Source organism: Callorhinus ursinus, unplaced genomic scaffold (genome assembly GCF_003265705.2).
Source record: "Callorhinus ursinus isolate GAN/ISIS: 27379988/994484 unplaced genomic scaffold, GSC_fseal_2.0 scaffold71, whole genome shotgun sequence".
NCBI classification, from domain to species: Eukaryota; Metazoa; Chordata; class Mammalia; order Carnivora; family Otariidae; genus Callorhinus; species Callorhinus ursinus.
The window spans coordinates 5,769,080-5,794,632 of NW_027397133.1; the positions used below are offsets into that span (position 1 = coordinate 5,769,080).

The 25,553-nt window shown below is 38.9% G+C and overlaps 1 protein-coding gene across 3 annotated transcripts; it reads right to left on the reverse strand.

The window, feature by feature from the left end:
- Positions 1 to 812: 812 nt before the first annotated feature.
- Positions 813 to 25,325, reverse strand: ZNF283 (zinc finger protein 283). Of its 3 annotated transcripts, none has more exons than XM_073886703.1 (6): positions 24,730 to 25,325; positions 24,384 to 24,437; positions 16,981 to 17,068; positions 15,053 to 15,179; positions 5,044 to 6,402; positions 813 to 945 (listed from the first exon to the last, which is right to left on the reverse strand). In XM_073886703.1, exons 1-6 carry the CDS (start codon positions 24,744 to 24,746, stop codon positions 878 to 880), a joined length of 1,713 nt encoding a protein of 570 aa, XP_073742804.1. In that variant the 5' UTR covers positions 24,747 to 25,325; the 3' UTR covers positions 813 to 877. The 3 variants fall into 3 exon arrangements, with proteins under 3 accessions (XP_073742804.1, XP_073742805.1, XP_073742803.1); XM_073886704.1 differs by having other exon boundaries at positions 813 to 1,787; XM_073886702.1 differs by having other exon boundaries at positions 813 to 6,402.
- Between the last annotated feature and the right edge of the window lie 228 nt (positions 25,326 to 25,553).

The following is a 25,553-nucleotide window of genomic DNA, read 5'->3' on the forward strand; positions in this document are numbered from 1 at the left end:
TGTTTTATGAAATATACACATGTAAAAATTTTTGTTGTTAAAATAAAGGATCACTGGTTCTTTCTTCATACATGCATAAAAAGATAGTAAAATTTATGAGCCTGCTACATTTAAATAAAAACTTTGAGTTTGTAATTAATTTAAAGTATACCAGAGATTATTTCAGAAATTACCTATGACCCAAGTTAACAATTAGGTTTAAGAGCAGACATACTGTTAACTAATGGGAAATGTTCTTTGCCCTTAGGAGTCACAGAAAATGATCTCTCCTACTCTTTTCCCTCAATATTGTCATGCCTGTATAAAATGTCTAGAAATCTGTCAGCCTTCATGGTACCCCAGCCAACACTGGGGAAGACAAAGTGAAAAATAGAAGAGAATCTGAGTCTCTGAATATTTCATTTTGCTTATGAATCAAAAATCTCTGGAACCTCTTCTCTCCTCACCCTCCAAAAAAGCCTGTTATATGACTCAATATACTTCCTCATTGCTTACGCTAGTTTGGTATTTTGATTTTTGCTGAGTGTATCCTAACTGTATCAAATAACTAAGGGTCATGGTTCATACTGGGAGCTACAGATGCAGAGATAAAACTGATTCCATCACAGCCACCAACCAGCTCATGTCTGGTGGGGGAACACACACACACACACACACACAGTCACTGCCGAGGCAGTAAATGCTGTCCTACAAGTTTTACAAATGCTTTGTGAAACCGGACACACCTAATACATCCAATGTCAGGAGGAAGGAGTGGACAAGTATTGCAAGAATATCCAAATAGCGAATAAATAATCAGAAAAGAATGGAAATGTAAACCATGATACCTACCAGAGTAGCAAACACTTTTCTTTTTAATTGATGATGCCAAATATTTTCAAGGATATGGAGAAAGCAGAACATTCATACACTGTTGGTGGGAGTGCCAGTTGGAATTTTTGGAACCTATTTAGAAAAATTAAACTTACTAAAGTTGAACATAGGCATACCCATGACCAAACCCAAGCAACTCCACTTTCAGTATATGGAGAAAAATACGCACAGGTACGATCATTAACAGTCTGATAAGGAGCTCTGATTTCCCAACATAGTATTCCCAAGAAGACATAATGAAGGATTTTCAATGTTGTAATTAATGCTCCTTTTATGTGAATCTTAGCTGGTACTACATGGCTGCAAAGGCTCCTGAAAAGAATTGTGCTGGGCACTCTGAATTTGTTGTGTCCAAAGTAGAATTTCAAAGATAAGAAAATCAACAGATGGAACTAGAAAAGTGATTATAAGATCTCCAATTCAAAACAAAACCACCCAATACAGTCATACGGTTTTAAAGAACAGGTAACTGCAATACAAAAACAAACAAAAATACCTCAAAAATATAACTTTTATATAACCTCACTCATGAGATGTAAAAATTCTAAATAAAATAGTAGCAAATGAAATCTAGCAGTGCACCAGAATACATACATATACCAATAATTAACCCGGGTATATCCAGGAATGGGAGAAAATCAAACAATCTGTCAATAGAAATTATCACAATTAACAAATTAAATACTATACAGTTGCAGAAAGAGATGATGAAATGACATGAGATAACTCAGGAGCCCTTTTGACTTAGATACAACAAAGATTTTTACTCACAAATAAAAGAAAACATTAGAAGGCAATCCTTTGAGAGCATGATGCTAACTACCATTCCATCATAACAAGCAGACTTAGTGACTGAAATATCCAACTTTAGGGCCTCCTAGTTATGGCAGCATTCCCAATGCAGTTTCATATCCCTAAGATGGAAATAGGTAATGGGAATCAGTATTTCCATGGTAAAGTTTGAGATCACCAGTTTAAATGAAGTCAAACAATTTCACTCAATAGAATACTCTTTAGTTTTCTAAGTTGACTAGGTGCTTTTGATTTTTCCTTGAGAGGGGGATTTAGTAGTTTCTACTTCATAGGCTTCATTAACCAGAGAATCCCACTGTTTCTCAAGTACTATTCAGTACTGGTAATTTTTGAGACATAATTTCAGAAGTTCTGGGACAATTTTAGTTATATAAATTGCTTCTGTATATTGGCTTAGGGTTTGTTATTTTTCTAGCTTCTTAGTTCAGTGTGACAGGGATGGTGTAGATACGGGAAAACAGAGCATAGTTCTGGCCCTCCATCTGGCCAGATGCATCTTGGTTTCCTCCAAGACACATTAAAAGGTATTTTCCACTGAATAGAGCCTCAGGCACATTCTACAACTTCTGATACACAATTTAACTATCATTCTTTTTTGAACAATCTGTAATTGTTTCCATTTTATCTTTAATTCAGAACTTCATACATATGATAGGACTACATTTTCAAAAGTAGTTGAAAGGTTCACCAGTCTTACTAGTTGTATAATGGAGAGCTCTAGTCCTTTATAATGGAGAGCTCTAGCAGTCACCATCTTAAGCAAACGACCAAACTTAGCACTGGCAGTAGTGAGAAAAATGGGTATTATGTGTTTCTGGTGTATTGCAATATGAAGTATGTATCACCAAATATGGTGTATTCTGGCCAAAAATGTTTAAGTCTCTGGCTCTAACTCGACTTTATGAGAGATACAAAGGATAGAGACACAAATTAAAGCTCACCATGAGGGAAGAAACCAATCTAGAATGCATGGCATTCTGTAAAACAGCTTTCCAAGTCTTTTCAAGATTAAAATCTAGAGACATGATAACCAAATGCAATACATGAATATAGAAAAGATGCTGGTTAGAAAATAAATAGCAATAGGATACCTTGGGAGTATTGGGACATATGAAGTGAATATAAAAGAATATTACAGAATTACTGATAATTTTCTTGTGTGACCATGGTATTAAAGGCTGTTCTTATTCTTAAAAGATGCATGCTACTATATTCAGGAATTAAGTATCACTTCTATGTCATAAGATAATGGTTAAGTATACGTACACATACATACCTATAATTTCAGAAAGAAAGCAAATATGATCAAATGTTAATAATTATTGATTCTAAATAGAGTACATGGATGTTTATTATACTGTTCTTTAAATTTTTCTAAGTGTCTGAAATTTGTAATAATAAAATTTGGGGAAAGAATTCCCAAACGGACAATTTTTTGTTTTTTTAATTTGTAATTTATGTCAAAATGTGAGCAGAGAATCTTAATCACTGGCTACTTCTCTGTTTTTATTCATCACAGGCAAATTGTTTCACACCTCTCCCTGGTTCTTCAATAGGTATATTCCCAACATCTTTAACACTAAGTCCACATTTCTTTTCAGCCTTCATTTTTTATGCAGCTTAAGGGATAAACTCTGAATAAAAATCCTCTCAAGTTTGTGTTTCTCTAGATTTTATCCATAATGAGAACTATCAAATTCAAATGGATGAGTGGTTATGGAAGCTCTTCTAAATCCATTACACCAATGAGCATTCTTTTCATAAGAATTCGCTACTAGTAATACTAATGATGAAGATATTAAGAACAATAGCAAACATGTATTGAGCATAGGATACATATAAGATAACTCTTCCAAGGATCTGATGCATACTAAATCCATGCAATCTCTGAAACAGGACTATTAGTTACCATCACCAACATTTTAAAGACGATGCCCAAAGGAGATAAGCATTTTTCCCAACATCCCATAGGTAGTAAGAAGGTGGAATGGTGAGGACAGTTAAGTATGGTTTGTGCCATGTGTGAGAGATTTCCTATATTTGTTACATTGACAAGGTTATTCTCTAGGATGAATTCACTGAAGTTTAACAAAGGTTGAATAGTGTCAGCAGGCTTCTATACCTTCATTAAATGAACACTACTTATTATAAATTATGCTATTATAGGCATAAGGAAGTTGTGACTCACACATTAGTCAAATCTTCCTTTAGTGTGAATATTCTGCTATTCTAATCACAGAGGTGACAAGTGAAGCATTTATTCTAATTAAATTATATTGTGACTTGTCTCATGTTTTTAAAACTGAATGTTGTCTCTCAAATTATTTCTTGGAAAGGGCAAACTTTTTAAATTCTAATCATTCATGAGCTGATTGATATTTTTATAAACACAATAAAAATGTTATGGCAATATGAAATTGCTATAAGTTTCCCAACACTTACTCTTATTTTCCACATTCATCTCATGATGGACAGGTAACAATTTTATGGACTGGCACAAGTCTCTAGACAACAGTTTTAGTAGTTCTTGTCTAAAGGCCTTCCTACATCCCAATTTAAAGGGTTTCTCATTTGCATTCATTCTATGATATAGCCTAAGATATTTATCACATTCCTTAAATTCATAAAATTTCACAGCAGTATGAGTTCTCTAATGCACACAGCAAAAACTGAATTAGGTTTTCGTTCTTTCTACATTCTTTAAAGTGTTTCTAATGAGTACAAATTCCCCAATGTTTACCAGACTTTTGTGCCATGAATAAAGATCTTCACACATCTTACATTTAAATGATTTCACATCAGTATAAACTGATATTCAATAAAATTGTATAAAATTCTAAGGGCCTTTTCATATTCCTTATATTCAAAGTATTTCTCACTAGTATGAATTTTCTGATATCAAGTAAATTGTCCACACACAGATAAGGCTTTTGCACATTCCCTACATTCATAAGCTTTCTCAAGATTCCTCACATTGTTTATACACATAAAAAATTTTCTTTCATCTCTTCAATCATAAAGTTTCACCAGTATCAACTGTCTCATTTGAATAAGTTGTCCATATAAAGGCTTCCCCACAACCTTTATATTCATAAGGCTTATCATTACTAGGAGTTCTCTCATGTTGAACAAGGTTTGAGTCATAAACAAAGGTCTTCCCAAATTCCGTACACTGATAAGGGTTCTCACCAGTATGAAATCTCTGATGAACACTAAGCTGATAGCCACTACCGAAGGCCTTCCCACATTCTTTACATTCATAGGGTTTCCCACCAGTATGGATTCTCTCATGTTTAACAAGGCTTGAACCCCAACTAAAGGCCTTCCCACACTCCTTACATTTAAAAGGTTTCTCACCAGTATGGATTTTCTGATGTTGAGTGAGGTGATAGCCACGACTGAAGGCCTTCCCACATTCCTTACATTCGTAGGGTTTCCCACCAGTATGGATTCTCTCATGTTGAACGAGACTTGAGCCACAATTAAAGGCCTTCCCACATTCCTTACATTCATAGGGTTTCTCGCCAGTATGAAATATCTGATGTCGAGTAAGTTGATAGCCACTACCGAAGGCTTTCCCACATTCTTTACATTCATAGGATTTCTCACCAGTATGGACTCTCTCATGTTTAACAAGGCTTGAACCCCAACTAAAGGCCTTCCCACACTCCTTACATTCAAAAGGTTTCTCACCAGTATGGATTTTCTGATGTTGAGTGAGGTGATAGCCACGACTGAAGGCCTTCCCACATTCCTTACATCCGTAGGGTTTCTCGCCAGTGTGGATTCTCTCATGTTGAACGAGACTTGAGCCACAATTAAAGGCCTTCCCACATTCCTTACATTCGTAGGGTTTCTCGCCAGTATGAAATATCTGATGTCGAGTAAGCTGGTAACCCCAACAAAAAGCCTTTCCACATACTTTACATTCATAAGGCTTCTTGCCAGTATGGATTTTTTGATGTTGAGTAAGTTGATAGCCACGACTGAAGGCCTTCCCACATTCTTTACATTTATAAGGTTTCTCACCTGTATGAATTATCTCATGTTTAGCAAGGCTTGAGCCCCAAAAAAAGGCCTTCCCACATTCCTTACATTCGTAAGATTTCACACCAGTATGGATTTTCTGATGTTGAGTGAGGTGATAGCCACGACTGAAGGCCTTGCCACACTCCTTACATCCGTAGGGTTTCTCACCTGTATGGATTCTCTCATGTTTCACAAGACTAGATCCCCAACTAAAGGTCTTCCCACACTCCTTACATCCGTAGGGTTTCTCACCAGTATGAAATCTCTGATGCACAGTGAGCTGATAGGCACTAAAAAAGTCCTTCCCACATTCTTTACATTCAAAGTGTTTTTCAGCTATATGAGTTCGCTCATGTTGAACAAGTTTTGAGCCATGACTACACGCCTTCCCACATTCCTTACAAACATAGCGTTTCTCTCTATTATGAATTCTTTGATGTGCACTAAAAGATTTACTTTTTCTATAAGTGGGCATTTTTCCACAGCTAATTATCATTTGACTAAAGTATCCCTCTTGATGTCCCTGTGGTCCCTCAAATTTGCTTTTGCACTTAGAATTATTTTCGAAAATGGATGCCTCAAGGCCAAGAGTTTTACTTCTTTCCTTCATCTCCCATTGGGAAAAATTTATTTCAAAAATGTCTTTTTCTGAAATTGTATTTTTGGTCTCATATGTTGACTCCAAATCTGAAAGAAAACAAGAAAACCACAGATTTTATTTCCTTTCCCAGAAAATTTTACCAGGAAAAAAAAAAAAAAAACCTCAACAGAGAAATACAAGACAAATTGGAAATAATACCCATAAGTGAATTGGGAGATTTATTAAGCTCACTGCTAAGCACCATGTCTCTACCCTGTTGAACAACAATCTCAGCTTTGACTTTTCAGCTTTTATGATCTTAATGCTCTGATCTACCAGCTTTCTGGAGGATTCCACAAAGATCACTTTAACAAGTTCCTTATCTCCCCATATGGATGACCCCTTGAACCAAATGTGCCCTTCCATCAATCAAGCCCTTATGTGCCCAAGTGTGGTTCAGCTGAACTTTTAACGATTGTGTAGGCTGGCATGATGAACTCGAATCTAGAAAATCCCCAAACTCAAAAACAAAATCTAGCACACCTGAAACTAATATTGTAGGTCAACTATACTTAAACAAAACAAAATAAAATAAAACATTAAACTACATAATACTTCTTCACAGGGATTTTTCTGAGTGATTAGTGTTGGGACAGAAAGCAGACAAAATTCTGCAAGCCAAGCAGTTACTAAGTTCCAAGGCTCTACTGGAGATGAAACATGTGAAACAAAACCAACTAAAACTATAATACAACCTCCACTTCGCTCAAATCCTGAGACAATCAAAGAGATAAGCACATGGTCATGTGGGAAGTTTATGGCAAAGAAAGATTTTTACATCTAATTTGAAGCCAGAAATAAACTGAAACTAATAAAAGCTATGATTCAGTCCCAGCTCAGCTCCATGCTTGGTGGGATCTGAGTTATCATCCCCTCACCCTAAATAACTGAGAAAGGAGCATATACTTTTATGGGCAGGGAACCATCTATTCTTTACTGTTCTTCAAAATGTCTGGCACATAATAAAAAATTATGAGGTAGGTGAGGAACAGGGAAAGTACAACATATAATCACCCCCCCCAAAAAAACCCACCAAAGAGACAAAGAACAGGTGACACAGATATTAGAATCAACAGGCAAGGCCAATCAATTGTATTTTATAGATTCTGGAAGAAAACATGGACAGTGAGCAGCTGGGAAATTTCAGCAAAGAAATGGAAACTCTAAAATTGTAAAACGGAAATTCTACAACTAAAAAACCCAAACAGAAGCACAAAGAGAAAAAAGAAGGGGAAAAAAAAAAAGAACAGTGTCAGATCTGTGCAACAATATCAAACAATCCAACTTCGGGCAACAGCATTCTAGAAAGAGGACAAAACCAAGTAAGTACTTGAAAAGATTGTTGAAATGTTCTCGAAATGTATGAATAGGCAAACTGCAAGCAGGATAAATACAAAGAAAAGCAACAATTGAGAACATAATCAAACAGTTGAAAACTGAAGATAAAGGAAAAATAGTAAAAGGAGGCGGGGAAGGGGGGACATTAAAGTTAGGGGAACAACTAAACATCACCACTGACTTCACATCTGTAACCATGGAAGCTACCAGACAATGGAATGATATCTTCAATGGCTGAAGGAAGAAAGCTAGAAAATCTAGAGTTTTATATAAAGCAAAAAATTTCTTCAAAATGAAGGTGAGAGATTTCCAGCCCTAGCTGTGAAGAAAAATCCGGTATTAGACTTAACTCTCAAACCACAAACAACCAAAAGCTATAAAATAGGATACTAGACACAGGGCTGAGAAACTTTTAGAGAAGATTATCAGGAGAACTTTATATTCACCCTTTATGCCTGGTTGCATCCTCCAAAACAAGATACAGGGAAATGCTCTCCAAATAGAGAGCAGTTGTCTCACTGGGCAAAGGATCTGAGTTCAGGGCTGCTAAGGTAGCTGGAATTTGTAGTTCAAGGTTAAGTAAATAAAGGAGCCATGTAACAGAGTCCCAGAAATCTATGCAGGGATTCCCTCCCTTGGATCTATAACCAATTATTAATTTATGTATCTATACAGTGACTCTCCACAAGGTAGTTGGAGTAACACAGCCTGAGTGGAAAAAGGCATTCATCTGGGGGCGCCTGGGTGGCTCAGTTGTTGGGCGTCTGCCTTCAGCTCAGGTCATGGTCCCAGGGTCCTGGGATCGAGCCCCGCATCGGGCTCCCTGCTCCGCAGGAAGCCTGCTTCTCCCTCTCCCACTCCCCCTGCTTGTGTTCCTTCTCTGTCAAATAAATAAATAAAATTTATTAAAAAAAAAAAAAAGGCATTCATCTGAGTCCTCACAGAGACCATGTATTGAAGACACATCAGGGGCGCCTGGGTGGCTCAGTCGTTAAGCGTCTGCCTTCGGCTCAGGTCATGATCCCAGGGTCCTGGGATCGAGTCCTGCATCGGGATCCCTGCTCTGCGGGAAGCCTGCTTCTCCCTCTCCCACTCCCCCTGCTTGTGTTCCCCCTCTCGCTGTGTCTGTGTCAAATAAATAAATAAAATCTTAAAAAAAAAAAAAGAAAGACCCATCATCTGGAGCAGTAGTTCTCAAACTTGTTGGTTTCAGAATCCTTATATTCTTAAAAATTATTGATGAATTCTTTGCTTGCTCATGCATAAATTTATTTCAAATACAAAATACATAAGGTTAGTATTTTTATCTAATGGTGATTTTACAACATTTTAGTTGATTTACTAAAGGGTAGAGAAGTACTGTGGATGTATCTGTGGGAAGTAATTTTAGTCATGGCCAGTTGGTCATAGCTAAACTACAGTAACTATTGTTTTACTTAACAATGTCTTATTGCTTTGTATATATTAACATTTGGGTATAAGGACCGTGTGTATATCCAAAAGGAAGCCAAGGTATTTAAACTGACCAATCTAATATTACAACTACTTTGAGATGGTCAAATGTAAACTAAAAGGAGTGCACTTTTGTGCAGTCTAGCATCAATAAATAGTTCAGTAAACTTGAATTTAGCTCAACCAATCTGAATTGCCATGCAAGAACTTGCATTATAATTACTTGGTAAGTAAGGCTTAACAATGCTAGCAAAGGAATATAGTTTTAACTTCTTTTTAAATATTAAAAAATTATTGAGGACTAAAAAGAACTTTTGTGTGAGTTATAGTTTTTGATATACCATATTAGAAATTAAAACTGAGAAATTAAAGATATTTATTAATTCACTTGAAAATAATAAATCATTGCCTGTTAACACAAATAACAAATTTGTGAAAATTATATTTCCCAAAGTAACAAAAAATAAGTATTATTTTAATTTTTTGTGAATCTCTTTAATATATGGCTTAATAGAAGAGAACTGGATTCTCGTATCTGCTTCTGTATTCACTCTGTGGCAATACGCTATTCTGATTGAAGTATATGAAGAAAATCTAGCCTCCCACCTATATGTAATTGTTATTTTTTGATACTATAAATATGTTACTCTTTGATAGTGTAGTAAAACTTGAGAAGAGACAGTCTCTCAAAGGTTAGCTGCAATGTGAAATATCCAACTATACCCGTGAACTTTTCATATTATGTTACCTTAAAATCCACTGCACTATGAATGATCTTTTATCCAGGCGTAATTTTGTAATATCATGCACTGGTCATATGAAAACTAGTGGTTCACTGAGTTATGCAGATCTTTGAAATGTTGACATATTTCATTACACAATATATTAAAAATCATATGTTAATATTACCATCTATCGCATCAAAAAAATGTTTATGTGTTGGGAAGTTTTAAAGCTCAAAATGGTAGCTGTTTCACACAATTCTAATTTTTACTTGAAAGTCTGAATTAATCATTGGCAACAAATACTGTTATTTGTCTTCAAAGGCGTGCTTATAAGAACATTTTTCCAACTACCTAAGTATGAACAATAAAAGTTTGTCTGTTGGGCATTCTTTCAAGAACAAAGTGGTATTCTGGGGAAAGGACACCCAGTTTGACTCACAATTCAAACAACTGCAAAACTGGTTTTCCTCAAGGCAACCATCACACTTTAGGTATACAACAGAAGAGCTTAATGAATACTTCCCATTTCACCACAATGAATATTTTTTAAAATGCATACTCAAGGGTCAAGACTTAATAAAATGAAGCCCAGAGTAGGAAACTGAAAGTCAACCAATATTGTTACCTTCTGTGAGGAGGGTGTCAGTATAAAAGAGTTGTCCCATGTGCAAGAAGGTTAAAGACAAGTGTCTGTGACCTGGCATGGAGGTCACAGCCCAAGGAGGATGAGAAGGTCAATCACATGATCAAAGTGGTGGTACTGGTAATGGAAGATTGGCTACATACAGAGCGTTTGAGCAAAAAACATATTAAGGAAAATGGAAGCCAAATTTTTCACTGTCAGAGAAGGGAGTTAGAAATATAGAAAGTAAGTTGGTAGGAATGCAAACTGGTGCAGCCACTCTGGAAAACAGTATGGAGTTTCCTCAAAAAGTTAAAAACAGAACTACACTATGACCCACCAATTGCGCTACTAGGTATTTATCCAAAGGATACAAACATAGTGATTTGAAGGGGCACATACACCCCAATGTTTATAGTAGCAATGTCCATAATAACCAAAATATGGGAAGAGCCCAGTGTCCATTGACAGATGAATGGATAAAGAAGATGTGGCATATGTGTGTATATACACACACACACACACACATACACAATGAAATATTACACAGCCTACAAAAAGAATGTAATCTTGCCATTTCCAATGACATGGATGGAACTAGAGGATAATATGCTAAGTGAAATAGTCAGAAAAAGACAAATACCACATGATTTCACTCATATGTGGTATTTAAGAAACAAAACAGATAAACATAGAGGAAGGGAAGGAAAAATAAAATAAGATAAAAACAAAGGGGGAGGTGACGAATAAGAGACGCTAACTATAAGAAACAAACTGAGGGTTGCTGGAGGGGAGGTGGGTGTCATCTCATGGTTTTCAATACACAGATGTAAATGTGTGTGTACACACGTATGTATGTATATAAGTATATTCCCTAGCTCTGACCACTCAGAGACCTGGGAGCACCCATCTCCCAACAGCAATGAGCAACCCTAGTATGAAAATATTGGCTTCTAACTACCATTCTCGACTAAAAGGAACCAGGACACCTTGAAGAAATGGTTGACTTTAGGACTGGAGCAGGGTAAGTACAAGATGAGCCAACAAGCTGTTGTGTCAAAAGATAAGGAGATGCTCAATGAGTAACAGAGTTGTGCCAAAGGACACAGAAGCCTCAGGAGAGGGTTCCCATAGATCAAATCTGGGACAAGCTCAAATATTTTGAACTTCAAAATAAATAAGAAGAGCTTACAACCCACCAACTAAAGATCAAATATATGAATAAATTGAAAATTTGGAGGGATACATTTAATAGTTTCCAAGTTCCTCCTCAAAAAATACCCATTAAAGGAAAAATTATTAATTTTACAAGGAGGAGGGGCCCCTGGGTGGCTCAGTCGGTTAGGAGTCTGCCTTTGGCGCAGGTCATGATCCCAGGGTTCTGGGATTGGGCCCCACGTCAGGGTCCCTGCTCAGTGGAGAGCCTGCTTCTCCCTCTCTCTCTCTGCCTGCTGCTCTGCCTACTTGTGCTCTCTCTCTCTCTCTCTCTCTGTGTCAAATAAATAAATAAATAAATCTTTTTAAAAAAATTTTTTTTACAAAGAGGAAGCCAGCAGACACTAACCTAATCAAGTGCTCAAAGTATCATCAGTAATGACAAACCATTTGTATTACCTGACAGAATGCAAGAACACAGCATCAATTCTGTGATATTACTGCCAAAGATACATAAATCTAAGTCTAATCATGAAGAAAAGTGCAGACAAACTCAAATGAGGGACACTTTACAAAATAACTGGCCTATAATCTTCAAAAGCAGCTAGGAATTCAAGTCAAGGAAAGATGTATGAACTCTTTCAGACTGAAAGGCTACATAACCCAAAACCCTAAAACAACAACAAAAAAACTGTATTACTGAGCCCTCACCTATGTCACCAACCTAATTTCTTTTTTTTTTTTTAAGATTTTATTTATTTATTTGACAGAGACACAGCAAGAGAGGGAACACAAGCAGGGGAGTGAGAGAGGGAGAAGCAGGCTTCCCGCCGAGCAGGGAGTCCGACGCGGGGCTCGATCCCAGGACCCTGGGATTATGACCTGAGCCGAAGGCAGACGCCCAACTGACTGAGCCACCCAGGCGCTCCATCACCAACCTAATTTCTTTACGATCCTTTACTAACTCTGCCCTGTCCTTCTTACAATTCCAACAGTTTCTTTGCAACCACTGAGCCTTTGCATTTACTGTTCACTGTGACAGATATATTCCTCCCCCAAATAGTCATAAAATTTGATCCCAGTTTTCATGTTTCTATTCAAGAAAGCTTTCCCTGACCATCTTATCTAAATTAGGCCTGTCAATTTCTATCATTTTCTATTCTCTTATGCTCTTTACCTTCTTTAACCAATGTTTCATTATATGACATTATTTATGTACTTATTTATTTACTTATTTTCAGTTTCTTTCTGACTACATAAAACTGCATTTGAGAATGCGCAAGTTATCAATGTTGCACATGACTGTATTGATAGTGCCCAGTACAATGCCTGGCTAGAAGCAGGCAGTCAAAATACTTGCATAACTTATGAATGAATGCATTTATTCATTCATACACATGCAGAAATGTGAAAGAGCTGGAAAGCAGCTGAATCCGACATAGAAGTAGAATGGTTGCACCAGAAACAAAAGAGAATGCCTTCCTTGCTGAAATGGGAGGGTAATACGAGAAGAAAATCAAAGAGTAAGAAATGAGATCAGATGAAAGTTTGTTTGGTAGCCCAAAATGAGATCTCAGTTTCCTCCCTCCAGAGGCCTTGGTCCTTCGTAGGGAGTTTTCCAAACACCATCCCACCTGTTTCTTCTCCTCCTGTGTGACCTGTGAGGTTGGTTCCCTGCAGTGATGGTTCCCTCCTGCCTTTGCCTTCCTGGGTTCCAACTTCTTGGCCCTCCCCTCACAACCATCCAGGACTCTTGTCCTTGCTCCCATAATGTCACATCCAACTGAGAAATGGAGTGTCTGCTTGCAAGAAAAGAAATGCTATATGGTATAGACTTTTTTTTTTAATGAGCTCAAAACATTTGGTTAAATTTGCAATAAAAAGTAAAAATAATATTGATAAAGACTTCACAGAAGAGAAGTATGATGGAAATGAAAAGCATGAGATCACATCAGTAGGAAAATGATCTTGTAGATTCATTCAGGCGCCTTCTCTTTGGAGCAAATAGAAAACAGTGGTTGAAAACACAGACTCATGAGCCAGACCTCCTTACAGGCTCAGTTGCTGCTACTTCTCCCACTAGCTGTGTGACCCTGGGAAGTCACTTACAATGTATGTGTGTCTGTATTCTCATCTATAAAAAGGGTTTGACAAAAACATTACCTGCCTCATAGGGATGTTGTTAAAGTTAAATAAGCTAAAGTATTTGCTCTGCTTAAAACACAGCCTGGTTTATAGTAAGCACAGTGTTAAGTATTAGGATTAGTATTATTACTGTTGTTATTTTGCTAACAGAAAAAGAAGTTTCATGAGACATTTTTAATATTTAACTCAGTGTTGAATTTAACTTTGTAAAATGCAAAGTTCAGATTGCAACTTTTAACCTCAAATATGTTGAAAAGCAATTTGTTCACTTAGTATAAAATGAATTCTGTTTATCCAATCCTCCTCTACATAAAATGGAGAGGCTCTTTGCAAAGTCACAGTACATCAAGACCCTGTTTCTAGCTGTACTCCCCGCATTTTGGTCAAAAAATAACAAAGAGCAATGTTTCTTTAATGTGTATAACAATCACCTGGGGATCTTGTGTAACTGCAGACTCTCTTCTGAGGGTCTAGGGTAGGACCTAACAAGCCCCAGAAGAAGCTGATGTTAAGTATGTAATACTTAACAGGCGCCTGGGTGGCTCAGTTGGTTAGGCAACCGCCTTCCGCTCAGGTCGTGATCCTGGAGTCCCACATAGGGCTCCCTGCTCAGGGGGGAGTCTGCTTCTCCCTCTGACCCTTCCCCCCCCCATGCTCGTTCTCTCTCTCTCTCAAATAAATACATAAAATCTTTTTTAAAAAAGTATGTAATACTTAACAATAAAAAAAGCTAAAACCCCACATAAACCAAATGAAGGCTTCTAATCACTGAGAAAACAATCCACATTCCTCCTCCAAACCAACAAAACTGCCTATCACCTGGGCTTTATCTAGCTCCTTCACTAACTTCCTGGTGTCATCTCCTTCACTAACTCTGCTCTGGTCTTCCTACGGTTTCTCAAAACAACCACACTTTGAATAGCAAGGTCACAGATCATCTCTAGATATGCTAAAGTTAAACACAGTGTGAAACCTGGTTTCTTTGACAATGGTTATGAATTAAATGCCCCATAATGCAAATTCAGCTCCTTAGTAATTAAAGAAGAGAGGCCACTGCAGGAAAAGCCAGAGGAAGGTGTGAAGGTATGGGAAGAGGAAGGAGCTCGATGAACCCATTTCTAATCCAACAAATATCAAAACATGCCTTTGAGCACAGGGAGAAGAGATTCACCTGGTTTCTTCAAAGACAGCCCTATCATTCCCATAGCAAAAGCCGATGGTGCAGAGAAAGACTAAAATATTTCAGGCAGATGACCTTACCCAATGAGACCAAGTTACTATAGTTCTCCAACATCACATCCACGTACAAGTCCCTCTGAGCAGGGTCCAGGCACTCCCACTCCTCCTGAGAGAAGTCGATGGCCACATCCCTGAAAGTCACCAAGCCCTAAAACCAAAAACCCATACATTACTTGTGAAATTTAAGAAATTTCAGGATTTAAGAAAATATTTCCAAGAGGAGAAAAAAAGGATTGTGAAGGATAAACTGCAAGAAGAGGAAAATATAACAATCAAGTAGGCTGAAAGCCTGTGATATGTACAGGTAGGGAAGAGTAAAAAAATCTGTATGGCTAAAGCAGAGTGTCTACGTGTTCTAGAAGAATCTTGCTCCAACAGAAAAAAACTTCTAGGATATTGGGAAGTAACTAGACCTGTCTGGTAATCTATAAAATAATCCCAGTTTCTCTTCTATTAAATACAAATAGTGGGGGTGGGGGAAGGCTGTTGATGAGTGTGTATACATACACACAACCTGCTATGTGCCTGCCTCATAAATTCTTCATTAATGTGACCTGCTGCACTGACTTTCAAGGAATACAAAAAAACAAATAAAACTTTTTCCCACATGCACTATAAAATCTCTATTTGAGAAAAATGATTTCTATTAAATTAAGGATTACTGTAAAGCCTCAAGTAAATCACTGTTAGATTACATAGTAAGTCTTTTCTCTTATAATGATGAATACATAAGATGTTTTTATTGGCTGCAATTCAGGTCATCATATAGATACATGAGGTTAATATCTCTACTGTATTTATACAGTTAGGTTGGACAAAAATTCTATTTTCTTCATTCTAGGAATCTATTATCATCCAGTATTTAGAAATCCAGATCACCTTCTTACTTGTTACCATCAACCACCCCTCACCTAACACTTTTCCTCATTCCTGAGTTGGAGGCCATTGAAAGGGCACAATGTATATGACACAGATATCACCCAATATCTGTGCATCCTAGTCAATAACCAAATGAACTTAACACTGGTATTCATCGATTAGGGAACCACTTTCCCTGGAAAGACCCACTCACAAGGCCCCTCATCCTAAAAGCCTTGCAAAGCCTCACAGAAACTGAGGCTGGGACCAAGAAAACCCAAATTCCATCTTCTCTGGGAAACTCAGGTTTGTGAAGAAGTTCCAAGTTTGCCTGTGTGGTCAAATGAGACCCTCATCACTGAATCATCACCTCACAGACCTGACACAAGAATAAGAAATTCTGATAAGGGAACTCGTACAGCCCTAGTGGAAAAAAGACAGAGGTGATAACAAAGGGCACTCCCCAAAACAGCCTGCTGTGGACATGTCCTAAGTAAACACCAAAGCTCTTCCAGAGAATGCACAAGCAACTGAAAGCGTTCTCTAGGGTGACCATCCAGCTGTCTAAGGGCATTATATCCTGAATGGTTTCTTTCCTAGATACCTGCCAATCAGCACCTTAATCTGAAAAAGGAGTAACTGTTGTTTTCAAAATGTCTATAGTCTTTCATTCTCTCTTTTCTCCTTCCCTTATAGAAATCCTGTTTGTGCCTTGATAGATGAAATCAATCTACTCTTGGTTTTCCTTGTATACGAGTGAAAATGTCCTAATTGTTAATTATATTTCTTTGAGTTATTCTTTGACAGGAGCTCAAGCATTTCCCTCAAAAGACTCCTATCCCTTCACTGCTTTCTATAGAAGACTGAGCACACAGATGTTGGATAATGTGTTCAATGATATGATGACACTGATTGGAAAGGCACATGAGAAGGACACTGGGCTATTTGGCACTGTTCTTTACTGGAATAGGAACTGAGAAGCAGGTTCAGGACTAGGGTTCTGTCATGCAGAAAGCTTTAGGACAATTAAGGAGAAGATTCATATGACCTAAAAATCACAGTATTTCAAGGACAGAGAAATAACAACTTACATCAGTCATGGTTCTAGAACTGCAAGAACTAATTAATAATCCATGGGGTTCCTCGATTGGTGAAGCACAGAATCCAGAAAAGCCAGAGCTGGGGAAGGAAAAAAAAAGCTTTAGACTAGGTGTGCTTAAGTGATCCCATCCTGACTTAAGCTAATATAAACTTTTATCTCTTCCATTCCTGTTTCTACTTCATACCCCCACAACCATCTGTGGAAGCTGAACTCTCACCTAAAACCCAAATGTCCTTCAGGAGGAAGGTTTCTGGCAGTGCCTAATTCTGGGGATGCTGATATGGGCCGAAGGTTGGACTACTGAGTGCTGCCCAGACCAGATCCTCCTCCCACCACCGCCACTTCTCAGGGCTGAGAAAGAGGCACATGGTCTGAACCAGAACATCCTTCACAGGCTTGGGGCTGAAGAAAGTTGGTCAAGACACAGGAGTGGACAGGATGTACAATTGCCTGAGCCCCAAAAGCTGACCTCTTAATGCATTCAGAACATCCATGCAATGAAATGCTATAAAACTATGCTAAGTTGGGGAAAATAATCAAGATATACTGTCAATAGAATATATAGCTTACTACATCAAAAACTAATGATGTATTATATGTTGGCTAACTGAACATAAAAAAAGGAAAAAATATAGCTTACAGGATGTATAGTGTGATTATATTTATAAAGTATATGTGTATATCAATATAGAAAAGATTGACAATCAGATGTCAATAGATGAAAAAAGTGTTTAGGAAGTTATACATGTATATACAATAAAGTTTTTATTGTGGTAATAATGTTCTTTTTGTTTAAGTATTTGTAGAGTTGTTGTAACAAGGGCCATGCATTATACTAACTATATAATTTCTATATACACTCATGTCCTGCTTAGAAAAAAATGGCTAAAATTCCCCAAGAAATGTCATGGATATATTGATGAGATCGCAAGCCTGTTTCTTTTCACGTCTTCTGACACATGGGTTTATTTTGCATCTGACCTGTCTTTTTAGACGATACTCTACCGATAACTGCTGAATCACCTGATTCTGTCAGTCTCACTTAGCAATGAACATTAGTAGGATAAAACCTGTAAGGTATAAAACTCAGGACAAATTCCATTTGCCTCCAAAAAGCTGGTCATGACCCAACAGTATTTCCTATAATTACCTTCCTATGAGTTCCTAAGACAGGTTGCCTGAATTGCTTATTGGCCTTTGTTGCTGGCAGCCTAGTTATTCCTATGTATATTTAGTCTTCTTTGTCTTAATGGTAACAACCATGTCTTTCAATTATTGTATTACCTCCCAAGTACTATCTCAGGCTCTTAAAATTGGGGCAAATTTTTACCCAAAATTCCCTTATGGAAACGTATTCTTAAACGGTTAAAGAAGTATAGATGTACATACACGAATATTCACCCAGGGGCACCTGGGTGGCACAGTCGGTTAATTGTCTGACTCTTGGTTTCAGCTCAGGTCATGATCTCATGGTCATGGGGCTGAGCTCCACCTCAGGCTCCACACTCAGCAGAGGGTGGAGATTCTCTCTCCCTCTCCCTCTGCCCTCCCACTCATGCTCTCTAAAATAAATCTTAGAAAAAAAAAGAATATTTTGTGCCAGTACCATGCGTCTTGGTGATCACAGCTTTGTAATATAGCTTGAAATTGGGCAGCGTGATGCCCCCGGCTTTGTTTTTCTTTTTCAAAATTTCCTTGGCGATTCGGGGTCTTTTCTGATTCCATACAAATTTTAGGACATATAGACCAATGGAACAGAATAGAGAACCCAGATATGGACCCTCAACTCTATGGTCAAATAATCTTCGACAAAGCTGGAAAAAACATGCAATGGAAAAAAGTCTCTTCAATAAATGGTGCTGGGAAAATTGGACAGCCACATGCAGAAGAATGAAACTCGACCATTCTCTAACACCATACACAAAGATAAACTCAAAATGGATGAAAGATCTCAATGTGAGACAGGAATCCATCAAAATCCTAGAGGAGAACATAGGCAGTAACCTGTTTGACATCGCCCACAGCAACTTCTTTCAAGATACATCTCCAAAAGCTAGTGACACAAAAGCAAAAATGAACTTTTGGGACTTGATCAAGATAAAAAGCTTCTGCACAGCAAAGAAAACAGTCAACAAAACAAAGAGGCAACCCACAGAATGGGAGAAAATATTTGCAAAAAGACACTACAGATAAAGGGCTGGTATCCAAGATCTATAAAGAACTTCTCAAACTCAACACCCAAAAAACAAATAATCAAGTAAAAAACTGGGCAGAAGACATGAACAGACACTTCTCAAAAGGAGACATACAAATGGCTAACAGACACATGAAAAAATGTTCATCATCATTAGCCATCAGGGAAATTCAAATCAAAACCATATTGAGATACCACCTTACACCAGTTAGAATGGCAAAAATGGACAAGGCAAGAAACAACCAATGTTGGAGAGGTTGTGGAGAAAGGGGAACCCTCTTACACTGTTGGTGGGAATGCAAGTTGGTACAGCCACTTTGGAAAACAGTGTGGAGGCGCCTCAAAAAATTAAAAATAGAGCTACCCTATGACCCAGCAATTGCACTCCTGGGTATTTACCCCAAAGACACAGATGTAGTAAAAAGAAGGGCCATATGCACCCCAATGTTCATAGCAGCAATGTCCACAATAGCCAAACTGTGGAAAGAGCCGAGATGCCCTTCAACAGATGAATGGATAAAGAAGATGTGGTCCGTATATACAATGGAATATTACTCAGCCATCAGAAAGGATGAATACCCAAATTTTACATCAACATGGATGGGACTGGAGGAGATTATGCTAAGTGCAGTAAGTCAGGCGGAGAAAGCAATTATCATATGGTTTCACTTATTTGTGGAACCTAAGGAATAGCATGGAGGACATTAGGAGAAGGAAGGGAAAAATGGGGGGGGGAATTGGAGGAAGAGATGAGCCATGAGAGACTATGGACTGTGAGAAACAAACAGGGTTTTAGAGGGGAGCGGGGAGGGAGGGGTTGGTTAGCCCAGTGATTGGTATTAAGGAGGGCACGTACTGCATGGAGCACTGGGTGTTATATGAAAACAATGGATCGTGGATCACCACATCAAAAACTAATGATGTATTGTATGGTGACTAACATAACATAATAAAATTAAAAAAAATTTCAACCAAAAATCATTTATGATAAAGAATCAGAAACTACCTAACAGTAAGCAAATGCTTTGCTAGATTGTGGCCTGCTATGTCCTCATTAGTTTGGTTGTATTAGACCATATTAACTGATGAAGAAAAACACATGTAATCAATTCCTTAGGGAGGCAGGCAGGTTTGTAAAGTATACACAATGTGGGAAGTGTATCTGATATTAAGATAAAAACTCTGGTGTTGGACTTTCAAGATGTGAATCTGGGCTTCACAGTGACCAGTTTCTCAACACTTCTATTTCCTTGCCAATAAAAGACAAATAGGTGGGCACCTGGGTGGCTCAGTCAGTTAAGTGTCTGCCTTCAGCTCAGGTCATGATCCCAGGGTCCTGGGATCGAGCCCCGCATGGGGCTCCTTGCTCGGCGGAGAGCCTGCTTCTCCCTCTCCCTCTGCCTACCACCCTGCCTACTTGTGCTCTTTCTCTATCTCTGTTAAATAAATAAATAAAAATCTTTAAAAAAAAAAAAGACGAATAGGAACATTGTCTACCACAGAGGGCTGCATTGAAGATTATGTGAGAAAATCCACAAAAATTATTGGTGTACAACAGGGGCGCCTGGCTGGCTCCTTCACAGGAGCATGTGGCTCTCGATCTCAGGGTTATGAGTTTGAGCCCCACGTTCGGTGCAGAGATTAGTTAAAACAACAACAACAACAAAAATAACAACAGCAGGTGTACAACAATTAGTCATTATCGAAGATGCAAAAGATTATTGTCCCTTATTCTAAGGAAAGTTAACACCCCTTTCCATTTTTTCATAATAAAATCTGTACTTTTCAGGTCTATTTTCTTACAAAGTTAATTAAAGTTTCACAGCCCAGCCTTGAGCTTGCTATTCTTCCCAAGTAACAACATAAGCAAAACAGGGTCTCAGAAAGACATACAGGAGATATCCCCTCCTCCCAGAAGCAGCAAACAGAGACAGGACTCAGCATCATAAAGCAGGCTCAGAAAATATTACCCAATTAGATGTCAAGAGAACGTTAACCAGAGGGTGCCTGGGTGGCTCAGTTGGTTAAGAGAACATTAACCAGAGATGTGATCTTGTTCTGTGCAATTGGTGGTTTATTTGAATATTTATCACTATAACCTTCTTATTCTACCTTCTGGAATAAGATTTTTATTTATTTATTTGATAGAGAGAAAAAGTGGCAGAGGGAGAGGGAGAAGCAGGCTTCCTGCTGAGCAGGGAGCCCGATGCGGGACTCGATCCCAGGACCCAGGGATCATGACCTGAGCTGAAGGCAGACGCTTAACCCACTGAGCCACCCAGGCGCCCCTATGAAATAGATTTTCATAAGACAGAACATATACACTGGAAAATTATCATTATTTTCTATGGAAGGAACCTTTAAAATAATCTAATTCTGAAAGTCTTTGTCACCCTTATAACTAATTTTTAAATGGTGTTTCTATATGCCTAAAAGTTGTTAATACTTCAGGTTTTTAAATAAGAAATCACTGACACTTCCCTCTTCTTTCTACATATTCAAGATTAAAATAAAACCCACATCTGGGTTGGATTTCTTCTTCAAAATAAGAGCTAGAGAGTCTTCAACTCAATTGTATCACCAATTACTGTTATCTTATTCTGCAGAAACAAAACCAGACACATAGGCTCACGCACAAAAAAATTTAAACAGAAACACACCAAAGTATTAAGAATGATTAACTTTAGAGGATGTAATTTTAACTTCCTTCTCTATATGCTTCCTGGATTGTTGCGTTTTTTGCAACAAACCTATATTAATTTCATCATCAGAAATGCAAAGATATTCCCAAATGTAAAAAATTGATGGGTGCCTGGGTGGCTCAGTTGGTTGGGTGGCTGCCTTCGGCTCAGGTCATGATCCTGGAGCTCTGGAATTGAGTCCCGCATCGGTCTCCCTGCTCAGCGGGGAGTCTGCTTCTCCCTCTGACCCTCCCCCCCTCATGCTCTCTCTCAAATAAATAAATAAAATCTTAAAAAAAAAATTGAATGATCGGGAAGGGGCATCTTTCAGCCATTAAGAAAACTGAAAAAACAGACCCAACACTGAACATCAGTGTGCCGGAAACAAAGTGCACCTACTAGCTGTTGAACGTCTGTAGCTGTAAGCTCACCACGACACTGAGACACTTTCACTGTCAAGATTCCCCTGTAATGGGCACCTGGGTGGCTTAGTCGGTTAAGCATCTGCCTTTGGGATCAAGTCCTGCATCGGGCTCCCTGCTCAGCGGAGAGTCTGCTTCTCCCTCTGCCCCTCCCCCCAGCTCAAGCTCGCCCCCGCCACTCTGTTTCACAAAAATAAAGAAATCTTAAAAAAAAAAAAAAGAAGGGGCGCCTGGGTGGCTCAGTCGTTAAGCGTCTGCCTTTGGCTCAGGTCATGATCCCAGGGTCCTGGGATCAAGCCCTGCATCGGGCTCCCTGCTCGGCGGGAAGCCTGCTTCTCCCTCTCATACTCCCCCTGCTTGTGCTCCCTCTCTCACTGCCTCTGTCTCTGTCAAATAAATAATCTTAAAAAAAAAAATTCCCCCACAATGAACACCAATTATGTAAGTCACCTTCAAAGTCGGAGGAAGGAAATATATGCACATAAACAGAACAATATCTGGTACAGAACAGATGCTCAACAAGTGTGGCTACACCTCTCCACTTCTTCACTGAAGAGTCAATTAAAAAACATTTTGGATACAATTCCTGAAAAATGTCTTTCAAGACTTTCACTGAATGGGATTCTTATATAACTCATCATAATCTTGGGGACTTTTGTTCATTACTACAACTAGTACTTAATATTTTATTATTTACATTTTTCCTTTTGATTCTTTATAGGCATAATTTTTATTAGGTGCACATTATTCCATTACAGGATATACTGCCATTTACTTAACTGTTTCCATATCACTGGACCCTAATTTTGTAAAAGTTCCTTCCCAGCTATTAAATCTTAATTCCAGACCAATGAAGCTAGACCTTTTCTGGGTCATGCACACTTGACAATCTCATGAAATTATAGACATTTTGCCCCCTTAAAAAAATAAATTTACAAATATTTACAAAAATTCTGCCTCAATTTCAAGGGGTTTGCGATCACCTGGCAGCTCATAAACGGAACAAGACCTCAGGTTAAGATTTCCTGTACTAGACCATTTGAGCATCTGGTCACTTTTTTAAACTTGCAAGCACCCATCACAATCATCTTCATGTTTCTCTCAAATTTCAATCATAAAAAGTTGATGTGAAATGATCCAGAATCACCATGTGACAGCAAATCTTAATATTCACTAAGCCTGTATCATGGGGCAGGCCCTCTTGTAAGGAACTTCACACACATTGACTCATTTTATATCTTTATAACCCCCATGAGGTAGGCATTATTTTGCCTTAATTTGCCTTAATAATGACAGAGACAGCCTGAGTCACCTAAGCTCACAGAGCTAGTAACAGGTGGAGCCAGGATTTGAATACAGATGCTCTAGGTCCAGAGCCTTACTCTTAGCCATAACACAGTACCGCTTCTACAACACTCACAAAGTGGGACCTGAAATAACTCATGTTTAGCAATGTTACAGATTTCTACCTAAAGATTATCTGAAAGGTTCTGTCCTTGTTGGTGCAAACTGCAAACCCCTATGCTCAAAGACCAACCACATTCCCACACCCTAAAAGCCTCACAACGTTGTCATTTATTAACGGAAACAATCCTTCTACCTTGCCTTGATTTAAAAATCATGACTGTGGAGAAGACAGAAAATAGTTTGCACATGATACCACTCAAATACCAACCTCCTCAAGTAATCATAGCCTAAAATAAAACTCTAACACTAATCTCTAGGAGGTGTATTTCTACATCATCACATACTCAGAAAAGGAGAATGCACTGAAGGATTTGAATAATTTGCCATTTGAACAGCTAGCTACTGATTGAGAATAGGGGCAATAGAGGGTCACTAAGAAGCGAGATACATGAGTAGGGTGGGTCATTCACCAGAAGGAAAACCCAGGATAGACACTACCAGTAATATTGCAGGCCAAGGAAAGCAAATATTCCCATGATCTAAAAACAAAAGTAATTGTGTGAAAAAAAAAGAAAGAAAGAAAGAAAGAAAGAAAGAAAGAAAGAAAGAAAGAAAAAGAAAAGAAAAGAAAGAAAGAAAGAAAGAAAGAAAGAAAGAGAAAGAAAGAAAGAAAGAAAGACACACTCACCTGAACCTTGATTTCAAAATATGCAGCAATTCTTTCCTCCTCCTCAGGGTCCTTCTTAAAAACCCGGCAGCAGTAGGGGGCAAAAAAGAATCATGAGACACCAACATTTCTTGGAGCACAGACCTAACTTAAAAAAACATAACAGAAACAAAAACGGAAAACCAAAACGCTGTCTAGAGCCATATCTGCCTCCATCCACACAAAATCAGATGGGATTGAAAGGAAGGCTGGACTCTATCTCTGAGTTGACAGCAATTGTTGGGGACAGAGGTCTGGTTGCAGCGGCTCTGAAACAGGTAGCTGGCTCCGAAGGAGTTCCTAGACGCGCCCCTCCTAGGAATCTTACCTCTGGGACCTCCCCATCACGTCTTCCTAGGAGCAAGTCCTGAGGACACCTGCGGATATAAAATGCTCATCCCAAGACTGGACCTATGCCTTCTTGCGTGGAACGTTCACTCTAGGGCTTCGCGTAGGGCTCCTTCTCTTGCGGTCACTTAATTTTGGCAGGCCCAAAGAAAGTCTAGAGGGAACGTGGAGCACAAACAGCCAAAGCAAAACCACAAGGCCACGCACCTCATCACCCCATCACACATTGCCAATCGCAAACACCATTACGGAGACACACCCCGGCCTGGCCACGCCGGCTGTCACACACCCAACCTTCTCAGCCGCTCGCGCGCACACAGGCTGGAGGCTCCGAACGCGACATGCTCAGTCCGCGACCTGGGCCTCCTCAACTCGGGCGCCTCCCGGAGTCACCCCCAGCCTCGCTGCCGGTTCTGACCCGGCGCTGATTACTTCCTCCGACGCGATCACCTCAACTCGCCGAGCCCAAAAACCTTCAGGACACCGGAAACGGACCCACAGGCTTATGGGAAATAAGAGCCTGAACGTCCTGGGAGGCTGGGAATCTGGCCATCCAAAGAGGTCTCCGCTGGCAAACTCGCCCCGCCCCGAAAAAGACCTGTGCCCGGGGACTTCTGGGAAATGTAGTCCATGGCGGGCAAATCCCCGGAAGCTGGGACCCTGGACCCTTAGACTGCTCCCAGCATGCAATTCGGCTACGCGTAGCAAAGGCGCTTTTTCCAAAGTCAACCCCGAGTTCGTTCTGGTCTTTGCTGCGGGAAGTAGGTCCCGGCTCGGCGAACCTCGCAGCTCAGTCATCCTTTA

Bases quoted from the DNA above. Each gene is read 5' to 3' on its own strand.
- ZNF283 (XM_073886702.1), bottom strand. The intron at 17,069-24,383 runs GTGAGTGTGTCT...TTCCTTCCCCAG, and splicing joins ATTTTGAAATCAAGGTTCAG to CTCTGGCTTTTCTGGATTCT. The intron at 15,180-16,980 runs GTAAGTTGTTAT...TTTTGGTTTTAG, and splicing joins GTTCTAGAACCATGACTGAT to GGCTTGGTGACTTTCAGGGA.